Source organism: Quercus robur, chromosome 9 (genome assembly GCF_932294415.1).
Source record: "Quercus robur chromosome 9, dhQueRobu3.1, whole genome shotgun sequence".
NCBI classification, from domain to species: Eukaryota; Viridiplantae; Streptophyta; class Magnoliopsida; order Fagales; family Fagaceae; genus Quercus; species Quercus robur.
Window position 1 is genome coordinate 29,826,817 of NC_065542.1, and position 13,801 is coordinate 29,840,617.

General features: G+C 33.6%; 1 protein-coding gene across 2 annotated transcripts; it reads left to right on the forward strand.

The window, feature by feature from the left end:
- The first annotated feature begins 360 nt into the window (after nucleotides 1–360).
- Nucleotides 361–10,630, forward strand: LOC126700415 (putative DEAD-box ATP-dependent RNA helicase 29). 2 transcript variants are annotated; one of them, XM_050398568.1, is made up of 11 exons: nucleotides 361–842; nucleotides 1,459–2,620; nucleotides 2,731–2,788; nucleotides 3,853–3,957; nucleotides 4,473–4,515; nucleotides 6,245–6,321; nucleotides 6,508–6,560; nucleotides 7,450–7,531; nucleotides 7,680–7,736; nucleotides 8,824–8,962; nucleotides 10,182–10,630. In XM_050398568.1, exons 1-11 carry the CDS (start codon nucleotides 467–469, stop codon nucleotides 10,406–10,408), a joined length of 2,379 nt encoding a protein of 792 aa, XP_050254525.1. In that variant the 5' UTR covers nucleotides 361–466; the 3' UTR covers nucleotides 10,409–10,630. The 2 variants fall into 2 exon arrangements, with proteins under 2 accessions (XP_050254525.1, XP_050254526.1); XM_050398569.1 differs by having other exon boundaries at nucleotides 6,248–6,321.
- The last annotated feature ends 3,171 nt before the right edge of the window (nucleotides 10,631–13,801 follow it).

Genomic DNA, 13,801 nt, shown 5'->3' on the forward strand with positions numbered 1-13,801 from the left:
ATGTGATAAATTTAATATTATGTAATAAGTATAAATAAATTTATTTCTTACATGTTATGCAACAAGGGTATAATAGTCAATTTATATAAATTACATTTTTCATCCTTCCCTTTTTCTCTCTAACCAAACAAAAGAGTTTTCCACCCTCCCACTTTTCTACCCCTCCAACCAAACATACAAGAGGGAAAAATAAATATTTTCCATCCTCCCACTTTTCCATTCTTCCACAATTTTCTATCCTCCCATTTTTCCACTCCTCCATCCAAACGGACCCTAAAAGTTTTCCAACTATTCCAAACACCTGAAAATTAGGAAAACATTTTCCCCAAAAAAAAAGAAAAAAAGATTTACACTAAACACAAACGGCACCCTAGTACCCACCAGGGTAAACAACCAAGCAAAGCTTACCCCAATCACAAAACCCTAAACCCACAAAGGGTGAAAAAAAACCAAAACCAAAACCAAAATGGGTGGTTTGGAGAGAGTACTGGGGAGCTCGAAGGCAGAGCAGAAACGCATAGAGAAGCAGAAGAAGAAGGCCAAGTCCGGTGGCTTCGAGTCCTTGAATCTCAGTCCCGATGTCTACAGAGGAATCAAGCGCAAGGGCTACAAAGTCCCCACCCCAATTCAGCGCAAGACCATGCCTATCATTCTCTCCGGCTCCGATGTCGTTGCTATGGCCCGAACCGGTTCGGGCAAAACCGCAGCCTTCCTCGTCCCCATGCTCGAGCGTCTCCGGCAACACGTTCCCCAGGGCGGAGTCAGGGCTCTCATCTTGTCTCCCACCAGAGACTTGGCGCTCCAGACCTTGAAGTTCGCCCAGGAACTCGGCCGCTTCACCGGTTTGTTCATCCTAATTTGTTTTTGATTGCTCTGAAAATTGAATAATTTAGGGTTTGTTTACTTTATATTTTGTTGTTGGATTTGTAGCAAATAATTTCCTATTATAAGAAATTGTGAGAACCAACTGATTCTCTGTTATCATTAGATTAACAATTAGGGCGAAACCCAAATAATTGTGATAATGTAGTCACTGTGAGACTCTGTGCAATCAAGATTGATAATTCGATAGTTACAATGGGGATGGGGGATTTGAACCCTCTGATGTCTCCGTTGGAAATACCAGGAGGTGCCAACCTAACGAGCTACAAGGCTCTTGGCGAAATATGGGACTTGTTAAGTGTTGTTTGTGCTGAGGGAGCAAATTTGTTATTTTTAAAAAGTCTTGGTAGTATAGTATTTTGCTCTAAAAAAATTTTAAAAAAAGGAGCAGAATTGTAACTAGAAGTCGAAAGAGGAACTGTAATTTGGGGTGATATTTACTACGACCATCATTAGTTCCTTGAATGATTGTGAAATTTTGTCTATTGTTTTTTCTCTTACATTGAAGTAGTATAGTATCTTATCTTGATTGTACAAAAAAGAGTGCCCTGTTTAAAATTTGGGCTTTCTTTTCAGATCTTCGTATTAGTTTACTAGTTGGTGGTGATAGCATGGAGAGCCAATTTGAAGAATTATCACAGAGTCCTGATATCATAATTGCAACTCCCGGCAGGCTCATGCATCATCTGTCTGAGGTTGACGACATGTCATTGCGTACAGTGGAATATGTTGTTTTTGATGAAGCGGATTCTCTTTTTGGTATGGGTTTCGCTGAGCAGTTGCATCAGATTCTTGTGCAGCTGAGTGAGAACCGCCAGACTTTGCTTTTCAGTGCCACATTACCTAGTGCCCTTGCTGAGTTTGCCAAGGCTGGTCTGCGAGACCCTCAGCTTGTGCGACTTGATTTGGAAACTAAAATTAGCCCTGACCTCAAGCTTGCCTTTTTCACGGTACGACACGAAGAAAAACATGCAGCATTATTGTATTTGATAAGAGAGCAAATTACTTCCGATCAGCAGACATTGATATTTGTGTCCACAAAACATCATGTGGAGTTTCTCAATACTTTGTTTAGAGAAGAGGGAATCGAGCCTTCTGTATGTTATGGTGATATGGATCAAGATGCTCGCAAAATTCACATATCAAGGTTTAGGGCAAGAAAGACTATGTTGCTGATTGTGACAGATGTTGCTGCTAGGGGCATTGACATTCCGTTGCTTGACAATGTCATTAACTGGGATTTTCCTCCAAAACCTAAAATTTTTGTCCATAGAGTAGGACGAGCTGCAAGAGCCGGTCGGACTGGTACTGCATTTTCTTTTTTGACATCTGAGGATATGCCATACCTTTTAGATCTTCATCTATTTCTCTCAAAACCTGTCAGACCTGCACCCTCAGAAGAGGAGGTTTTGCGAGATATGGATGGAGTAATATCCAAGATTGATCAAGCAGTTGCAAATGGAGAAACCATCTATGGGCGTTTCCCTCAGACAGTTATTGATCTTGTTTCAGACAGAGTTAGGGAAATAATTGATTCTTCAGCAGACCTGTATGCCATGCAGAAAACATGTACAAATGCTTTTCGCTTGTATTCCAAGACAAAACCCTTACCTTCAAAGGAGTCCATTAAAAGAGCAAAGGATTTACCCCGGGAAGGATTGCACCCAATATTCAGAAACGTGCTGGGAGGTGGAGACTTAATGGCATTGGCATTTTCTGAACGCTTGAAAATGTTCAGGTGAGTGCTTGAATGATTTCTTTCTTCCTTCCTGTCCATCTTTATATAGGATTTCCTGATAGTTTAAAGCTGTAAATTTGTAACTGTTAAAAATGTTTGATTTATGCTAGACCCAAGCAAACCATTTTGGAAGCTGAAGGCGAAGCTGCTAAATCAAAGCGTCTGCAGGTAACTCTCCACTTATGCAATTTGGCCTGAGGAAGATTGTTTTAATTAATAATACATGCTTCTCATCTCTTATAGAAAAATTTCATCCTTCATATCCTCCTCATCTTATTTAGAAAGCTTTCAATGTTCATATTTCTACTATAAAGTTTTGCCAATGAGCTCTAGCTCAAATGGCACCTCCTCCCATTGTAAAAGCAAGGGGTAGGATGAAGTCATAGGTTAAAAATCCACAGGTTTATGTCTGACTTACCAATTAAAAAGGAAAATATTGTTTTGACAATGAGTTCTAATTCAAATGGCATGTCCTTCACTTGCCAATAAAAAAAAAAAAAAAAAAGTTTAAATTATAGTTCTATTAATGATCAAATTCTAGCCCCTTGATCTTATTAATGTGTGTATATTTGCAAAATTGCTTATGTAGTAATTGGTAAAAGCTCGGATTTACTTTGTGAAGTTGTAGTATCTTTATCATCTTTGAGAACGACTTCTATCTGTTGTTATTTTGTTAGTTGCATTTATCATCTTTGAGAATGCATAAATGTACATAAAAAATGAGTTGTTACCTCTTTAATTTCTTAGCTATGTTTGGTTCAACACTAGAGAAAGGAAAAAAAAAGAAGGTTTTTATTTTTTTCGTTTTTAATTTCTCTTCTTTTTCATTGTCTGGTCAGTAAATGAGAAGGGAAAAAAGAAGAAGAAAGAGGGATGAGAATAATTCAGAAATTTTCCTCTTAGCCTCACCGGAATTCTCTTTAATAATCAGGCTAGATTTGGGGAGAAAGTTGGTAGCAAGAACAAAATTTTCCTAGATCTTCTTTTCTTCTCTTTATTTTCCTTCGATCTTCTCCACATGACCAAACAACTGAACAATATAATCAATCTTTTCCTTTCTCTTCTTATCACTTATTTAATTTTCCTAAATCAAGAATTGCTAAAAATTATTTTTGTTATGATGTGGTCCTTTTTTATATTCTATGTACATCTTCCACATTTTTTTGGTTGCACATTTTCTATCAATGTTAAAAATTAGAATTTATTATATTAAGGTTATGACTTGACTGCAGGGTCCTTCTAGACAATGGGTTGATGTAATGAAGAAAAAAAGAGCTATTCATGAAGAGATCATTAATTTGGTACATCAGAAACATTCTACCAATCATGTGGACGAGGTAAATCTGTCAAAGTAGTAAATTATGCTTTTGAAGTTTCTTTTTGATGCAAATAGGGATACGGCTTTAGCAGTTAGCACTTGATCAACTTACTTATTCATGACATATTTCTTTGTTAATTTTACTGCCATGACTATTATTAGTCATTCACATGAGAGAGAGAGAGAGAGAGAGAGAATCTGTTGTAGTGATAATGTATTGTGATCATATTTTGGTAGGCAATTTTTCTGGTCATGAATATTTTTCAAATTTCCCTTTTATGTTTATGGTTGGGCTTGAGTCTCTACTATGCACACTTGGCCAGAAAGATAAACTGGAGAAAAAAAAAAAAATTCAGGCCTGGTCCTGTGAACCTTTATGGTAGGTCCAAACACTTCACTTAACTGGATGAGACAGCTGAAAATTTTTAAAGGTCTATGATATATGCTTGCTTCATACTGATCAATAATAATTGTTAACAAAGTTTCCCTAGTTTCCTGGTCTTTCTGAACTGTAAAGTTTTTTTGTATTTGCAGGAATTTGATCCTGAAATCACTTCTTCCAAGGAGGAGAAAAAAGGTATCCAGTGTTTATAGTTTGCTCTCTCTCTCTCTCTTTCTCTCTACACACATACATCTATCTGTGTGAATATATGTATACATGTTTTATATCTTCGCATGCTTCCTTCTACATATATCATATTTTTATAAATTACAAATTAGACCTTTTTTCACTCTTTGAATCTTTTCTTTTGCTAAATCAAAATAAATTTTTTCTGCCATAGCAGATTCTTAAAACTTTCTTTGATTACTTGTTCCTTGTAAAATTTGAATCCACTTCTAGGAACCCTGCATGTAGTTACCTAAAAAAAAGGGGGGGCCCTGGTATGCAGCTAATGGAATTAACCCATTTGATACAACTCATTTTTCAAAATTTTCAAAATTGGTTGTTTGAAAAAGGTGTTTGGTTTTAAAAAGTTGTACTTAGAAAAAGTGCAGTTTTAAATCACTCTCCCAAATGGGCACTAAGATCTTTCATTTTGTTCACAACCATTATTAATTCAGCAGAATTTTCCAAGGGCAAAAGTTTTATAGGAGTCTTATGAAAGAGATTGAGGAGTGCATTTACAAGGTATCTGCCTTACAAAGACTCTTTGTATGGTCCCCAAGCTTTGGTGATGATACTGTGAGGCAGGTCCTGCTAAAAATCTGCTTGAGTAAATCAGTTGGTTGTAAGTGTTTTTTAGCTTTTGACAACTGGATGAAGTAGTTGACCTTTTTAGAATATGGGTTTCCTGTAAGATCCTTAAATAGGAGATTTTTATTTGGGGCAAGGAGGAGTCTTCCCCCATGTGGAGGATTGCTGCTTCTCACGAAGGTCATTGTGTTAACAAAATACGGAAATGAGAAACAATGCAGAACATATTTAGACCAAAGTGCAATACTTGTTTTAGAGGTTGAACTTTGAGAATCAGTTTTCCAAATTTTGAACTTATTAAGACTCAGCTTGGATAATGATTTGTAAATAATCTGCTGGAACTAATTGGTTCTAGGTGAAATTTTTTTCATTTATAATTAATTAATATAAGAATTTATTTTGAAGAAAGAATATTAAAAAAATAAAAATAAAAAGGGGAAAAAAAGAGTATTAAACTGAATAGGACAAGTTCTATTTTCCCCCTTATTGTCCGGATTTACTTAGCCATTTTCTTTCATATTTCTATTAGGTAAATTACAAAAAATTCATCTTACACTATCACTTGATTTATCATGTGCCTCCTAAACTTTAAAACTAAGCAATCAACCCTCTAACTTTATTCAATATTGCAAATAACCCCCTACTTAACAAAAAGATAATTTCAATAAAAAAGCCCCTAGCTTCCCTAAAAAAATTCTTTCAAGATTAAAAATATTTGTGTTAAATATTTCAATATGAAGGATATTAATAACAGTAGGGCTCTTTGCAATTTTGAGTGAAGTTAGGGGGTTGATTGCTTATAACGTTCATGGGATATATTGTAAATTGGGTGATGTTTAGGGTTGTTATTTTGCTATTACCCATTTTTCCTTGTAGAGCAAGATATGAAGTTAAAGAAAGGGAGAAAAGAAAGAAAGAATAGCAATTCACCACTAACAAAAAACCAATTTCATTGAATTGGTTTTTTTTTTTTTTTATGTTTTTTTAATATAAATAAAAGATGTGTATGGTAGTGAGAGATCTTTGAGTAAACCTGTTTCTTGCTACACACACACACACACACACACACATATATAATGAAAATATTTTGATGTATACTCTTTGATGTTAGAAGTCTGTGGGTCTAAGAGAAAGGCAAAGAGCTTCAAAGATGAGGAGTACTTTATCAGTTCGGTACCAACAAATCATGTAGGTTATACATCTTTTGTATCTTCTAATGTTAGCTTTGCAATAACTCCTAATATTCCTCATCTTGATTGCTTGTTCCAATTTTATGTTACAATATGCTAATGTGTTATAATGTGAGCTTTAAATTGGCTCTTAACATTGAGAAGGTGGCTGACCATTAGATTTGTGACCTCATGTCATTCTCAGCATATGGAAGCAGGACTTGCAGTGAGAGCTAACCAGGACTTTGGATCAAATAGGTAAATCTCTTATATTATCTGAGCTCATTTTGCATGATGAGTTTTTATCTACCATTGTGATGAGCCCAGAGTGTATCAATCTTAAGTTTCATTGCAATAAAATCTATTACTTGTCCATTTTAAAAAAAGAGTATCAATCTTAAATAGCCTGGAAGTGAAAAATTGAAAATTGGAAACTGAATATGGTTAGATTAAAGACTTATTTCATGTGACTTGAAAAACGTTAATGTGAGAAAACATAAAACATGATTTTCATTTTCTTATTTTCATATTTAGAGAGCTGCTTATTATAAAACATTTAGTGAGCAGCTTGTGTCTGTGTATATGCTTGGATATATCTAAGTTTTTTTTTTGGTTCAAAATACCAACAATGTATGAAAAACAATGACACACACACATGCATATGCACACGGGGGAAATTTAATGACTGATGTTATGTCATTTCTGGCATGCAACTGTCTGCAGATGCTAGTGAACTTATCTACCACATATGCAGATATGCCCAGCTATTAGCGTTACTATATTTGCAATTGCATATTGCACCTGCTTCATCAATTATGTGCTCCACTCTCCCCTCCCCATGTATGTGGGCAATGTTTAGCTTTACAACTTCATATCTGTACTTGTTTATTTAAAGTGATGCTATTGGCTTTACTGTTTTATGTTTTGCAATTGCATTTAGCACCTTCTTCATCAATTCTGCATTCATCTCTATACCCCATCTCTCTCCTCCCCATGTGTGGGCAATATTGAACTTTACAATTTCACAGCTGAAATTTTTTGTATAAATTGATTTGACATGATTATGTATTGTGTTATTTGAGATTAGATATAGAGTCCTGTATTTTCTTACTGATTGGTTGTCTATTGACATCATTTATAATTTTAGGTTGGAATCTGCTGTCCTAGATCTAGTTGCTGATGATGGTGCGGGAATGAAGAAACAGAAATCTCAGTATCATTGGGACAAGGTACTTTAAGCCGTTAAATATTGATTATATTTATACTTATCAAAATATTGATTATATGATTCTCAGAAAAAAAAAGAAAGAAAAAAAAAGAGATTATATTTATTTAAATTATTTTTCTTCTTAACCTTATCAATCTGTTTGGTGGCAGAGGAGTAAAAAGTATATCAAGCTAAACAATGGTGATCGTGTTACAGCTAGTGGAAAGGTATTTATTCTTTGAAATTATTTTCCTTTTTTTTGGCTCCATTGGCAAATTACTTATCTACGTGTATAACATATTTGGCATTTAGAAGAAACATGTATATTATTATGCATCTGATTTTTGTGAGGGTGAATAAGATGGTGCGTGCTCTGTTTTCAATTCATAGTATTGAACTTGCTGGTAGTATTTCGTTCAAAATAAGTCTTCATTTGTTGGGGCAAGCATTAAATGGTTGCCAGATCTTAAGTTAGACCTAAGTTTGATATACTATGCCTTCCTACTTCCTTTCAAACTTGTTGCCCCATGTTGCCACTGGGATTATCTCAATTTTCCTTGTGTTTCTTGCACCAAAGGACTAGTCAACTGTCTAACACATGTATAATGAAGTAACAAAGTACAGTACTGTTCTGAGCATCCACAAAAGCCAATGGTTCTATCCCTCATAAAAAGGATAAATAACTGAATTTTCGGATCATGCCAGTGGAGAAACATGTCATGTTTAGAAACCCTACTTCTGCAAGGAATGGAAGTTGCCTACATGGCCATTCAGTGACTGTTTTTGCAGTTGCTGGAAGAATGTTTTGGTCATTCTTGATAGAACTTTTCGAGACACAGAATTTGTGATTTTAGCATTTGAATGGCCATATGTAGGTTAACTCTAGGGCTATATATTTGAATAATGCCGTTTGATTTCTCTTCCACTGCTTTTATACCTAAACATTTTTTTACCTGTCGGCATAAATTGAAAATGTGTTATTTTTGCATGTCATGTGTTTAGTGACGATCACAAAAGAAAGAAGACTGTTTCAGTCTCCTTTCTCATTTTTGAATTATCTTCCATATATAATATTCCCTCAAATGGCATACAAGTAAAATATCAAGGTTGATGAATCCTTCTTGGTGCATCTTAGAATATGCAATTATATAGTAGCTAGTACTATTAGGGTCTTATGCTATTTGTCTGTCTGATATTAATGCTGTAACATGTGTTTATAAATAAATCATTTATTGTTATATTCAGAAAAAAAAATTGTAATTGCTTATATTCCCATCTGAGAGAATGAATGTTTTCTGTTTGTTTATGGTGTAGATAAAGACAGAGAGTGGTGCTAAAGTTAAAGCTAATAAAACTGGGATATACAAAAAATGGAAGCAACAGTCGCACAATAAAGTATCTCTTAGAGGAGCCAATAGTGAAGGGAACGCTGAGGGATCCACAAGCATGTCAGGTAATTCAATGAATTGGAAGCTCCTTGTTGCTTGCTTTATCTACACTGACTCTCTCTCTTGAAGTTGGTTGAATGTTTACTGAGTTTTGTCCAGTTTTCAGTAATGTGCAGTTAATAATTGCTTCGGATTGTGTCTGTGTTTTCAAAAAAAAAAAAAAAAAAGAGGCAAGAATCGCATTAGAATTCTCAATGGGTTTTTCTTCCCCTGGGTCCCCATTTGATGATACTGATGCACTTGTTATTCTCTTGTTCTCCATTCAGACCATTTCTTCCTCACAACATGGGCCCTCTTTTTGTGCTTTTATGCTTCATCTTATGGATATTTGGTTGCTTGGCTTGGCTTTTTCTTGGTCTTTCTTTGTCTTTTTATGATCACAATTAAAATTAATCCTCCTTTTTAACCTGAAACAAATAGTAGGGAAATGTTTGTGTTTATACCTGTATACATAAAATCTTCATTTTTTTTTTCAATAGATTTTTTATTTACTTAAAAAAAAAAAAAAAAGCAAGGTGCAAGGAAATGAATTGTGAGAATGTATTATCACCCTTCCATCTTTTGTGCATGTTTTTTGATTTCTCATAGACCCAGGTCCCCCCTCCCCCCTTCTCTCCCTCAAGCCATTTGATTCTTTTCCCTTCTTTTTTTTCATTTAATGAATAAAACACTGCAGTATATTAGTACAATTTGAAAATTTTGCAACTCATTTTGTTCAATTTTCTCATAATCAAATGGAGCATGTACTGTATATAACCAGTCTGAAAGTAATTATTGACATAATGCAGTCATTGGTCTCTGTCATACATCCCCATTTTGCATCACTTGGCTTTTTATACTCTTTCTCTAACTGGTGCTACCTCCAACTTATGGATCACATGGTCCTGCTAAATGTCTTATGCTAGTTGATATACTGACGAGTACTTTCTTGAGTCTTCAGCCCAACTGTTCAATGAGATGAGGCTACACAATGCAGAAATACATGGACTAGTTAGTGCACACAAACACAAACCCAAGATTTTAGTAAATCTTACTAAATAATCACATGAAGAAAAATTTCCATTCTATTTGCTCTGTTATTGTCTGTCTACAATTCATCACTTGTGTGTGTGTGTGTGAATATTGATTATAACGGGAATTTGTTGTCCCTCCATTCAATGTCAAAGGATATGATTTGATGTGTCTTATATATTCCTTTCTTCTTAAACTTGCTTCTATTTTCAGGAGATCGTAGATCACAAGGAAATAATAGGAACTTTAGAGGAGGCAAGAAGCAGCATCATGTGCCTAATGCTCATGTACGTTCAGAAATTAAAGATCTAGAACAAGTTCGGAAGGAGAGGCAGAAAAAGGCAAACAAGATCTCCTTCATGAAGAGCAAATCTAGTAAGGGTAAGAAATTTAATGGAAATGGAAAAGGAAAAGGAAAAAGAGGAAAGGGGAGGAACTAAAGAGTTGCTGAGGGTGATTATTTTGTGTGTTTTGAAAATCACAGTGCTTTCAGATGATGATTTTACATACACATATAGCAAGCAGAGCCTGGATAGGGGCCCGGAAAATTTTGACAGCCAATTTATGTTCTGTAGGTTTATATTTTTGACCTTGTGGCTCAAAAACTACCCTTTAAATATAATTAGTAAAATGCATTTATCTAAGTGCACATCTTTCTTTTGCCCACATCTTGGATGAAACATCTCTGTTATTTTGGCTTCTTTTTATTCACGCTTTGCCTGGACAGAAACTCTTATATACGTGGTGCCTTAAATAAATCTTTATCTTTAACCTAAGAAAGTTCAAAGAAATCCTTATGAAATACCACGAGTTACCTCGTAAAAATGCATTAGTTATTTTGAATTTCTCAACTGTCTCTGCACCAAGTTTGTTTTTGGATGCGGCTCTTCTTCTCTAGAATGGTTATAGTGATCAGGGCTTTGATTGTCGTGTACTCATTCTGTATGTTGTTTGTACACGTTATTGGGGTTATTTGGTAAGTTAGGATTTTACATTACGCTGTAATATTACGTTATTATAATCTTATATTAATGTAATCTCAATACAATAATACAATATTACATTGTTTAAAAATGTGATGAGATTAAAATGATTTGATATATTTTTAAATTATGGTAATGTTAGAAAAAATAAAATAAATCAAAAATTTTAATGTCACATTATCGTAATATGCATCACATTAAAGGCACATCACAGCAAACTTAATGTCTCCTGTTAAATGTGAACATTCTTAAAAATGTATTAAATGTGAACATTAATAAAAAGTGGAAATTTAGTGTGAAAGTGTGGATATTGTGTGTATAGAATGTTTTAAATGTGAACATTCTTAAAAAGTGGAAATCTAGTGTGAATGTGTGGATATTGTGCATATGGAATGTGCATAAGAGATGAAGTATTTAAATATTGATTATGAAGAATTGATGTAAATCAACTGCTAAATTTAGTGGTACTGTTCCATATGTAAAAGGCATGTTTTGTGATTGGTAATTCTTTTGATATTGTATTTGTAATCCATGGATCTTGATTCGTCAAAATTGCCTTGAGTTGCTTCTTCAGTAAATATGCAAAATTATATTAATCAAACAAAATTTATTAGAATATGGAAACATTTCAAAGGAAATATATTAATATTATTCTACTAATTAATTAAATAAAATGGAAAAATAGTTGTACACATTTATAAGATAAAATAACATACCTTCATTAACCATTGAAAAACACAAGCTCTTTTCATTTAGAAAAAGTGTACAACCAAAGAGAATTGTTTTTCTATAATTATTGACACCAACAAAACTACCAAAAGGTATATCACAAGCATTTACCTTGAAGTAGTATAAAAAATAACCACATCTTCATATTTTTGGTACCAATCAATACAATGAGGCGACCAAAAAATATGTTCCAACCTTTTCTCTTCTTCAGTTGTAAATGCATATTGAAACTTATAATTCTTTTCTTTAACAGCTTCATAAAATTGTAAGAGATCCATGGTATTATTCGTTGCTTGCATATTTCTCATTTTCACGTAAAGGTTATGAATATCACATTGAAATAAAAGGAAGATATCCACGTTTCACATTTTTCTTTAGTTCCATAATATGTATTATTTCTCCAACTAAAAGCCTAGCTTCTTTATATAGGAGAATAGAATTTTTATCATCTTCAGTGATAACTCGATTGGCTGGTAGAAATCACACTCCCAAAGGGGACAACAATTCATGATTGTGATCTACAACAAATATAGTGACATGCCATTTTCTTGGAATAATGTCTATCGACTTTCGCAATACAATTGTTAGATGAGCTTTGCATCCACATTTTAAAGACTTCCTATTTCGTTGCTCCTTAGATGGATCTACCATTTTTAGTGGTTGTCTACCTTCTCGATGACAAAAGAAATCACGTCTTGCTATTTCTCCATTTTTTTTCTCAGAACGACCTTTTCGAATAGTAAAACCACATCGATTTGCATAATTTTTATAGAAATTAAAAGCTTCTTCTTCGCTAAGAAAACATTGACCAACAAAAGGCTCAAATCCATTTTCTATTGAATTCATATTCTCATATTCTTCAATAACCTCCGTTTCATCTATTGGACATTCATTCCAATCAATTATTTTCTCTCCACAAGCGTTATTATTTTTTCCATCATTCGAAAACTCATTTAACTCAACACAATTCCTTGAAACACTTCCATGAATTTCACTTGCAATCAAATCATCATCAATTTGTGCTATAGTTAAACAAGAATAACAAAAAAAAAAAAAAAATCAATATCATATTCTATGATAAATGAAATATGAATTACAAATAAAATAAAAATAATATTACCTTCTTGAGGTGGTTCATTTAAGTCAAAGCAATTTATTGGAACAAGTTGATGAGTTTCACTTTCAACTAAATTGGCATCCATTTGTGCTATATTAAGGCAAGATTAAAAAAAAATCAACATCATATTTTAGGATAAATGAATAAAAAAATGATACAAATAAAATAAAATAAAATAATAGTAACTTCTTGAACTCTTTCATTTAAGTCAAAACACTTCTTTGAACAACTTAATGAGTTTCACTTGCAACTCCACTCTCATCCATTGGTGTTATGATATACAACATGTATTAAACATAGAGAGTAACCTCATATTCAAATATATTTAAAAGATAAATATGAATTTAATAAAATAGAAATATTGTACCTTGTATAATAGTTGCTTAATCCTTCATTGAGCATTTGTGCTTTTTTTTCATCTCTTCTTCCCTTTGATATTGGTAAAGTAAAAGAAAGTGGGTTTAATATTGGTAAAGCGAAAGAAGATGAAGACTAAAATATTGACTAAGGGAAATTGGGGGTGGAAAATAAAATGTGAATAGGAGGGAAATGTATTAAAAAAGAACTTGTCATAAATACCAAAGAAAACAATTGTGATCAACTTCACAGCCAAAATAAATGAATAAATTTACTGCCACACATTTTGGCACAATAAATCACAATTTGCCAATGTGGTGATTTGTGGTTCGCAGAGGAGTGTCTCCACGTAGACCCACCATCACCCTTCCACCAATCACAACTCACCACATTTACGAATTGTGACATTTGTTATGTCAAAATGTGTAGTATTAGATTTATTCAAAATACCTCCTTAAAAAAAAAAAAAAAAAAAAAAAAAAAAAAAAAAAAAAAAAAAAAAAAAGACTTATTCAAAATAAAATACCAGTTGAAAAGTCAAAAGTCGTTGTTTTTACCATTTTCCCATGCGAGTGGGGACCAGCGAGAAGCTCATTTTTCAGAGGTAATAGATATATAATTTTAAGTCGGTCCTTTGTCAAGATCGT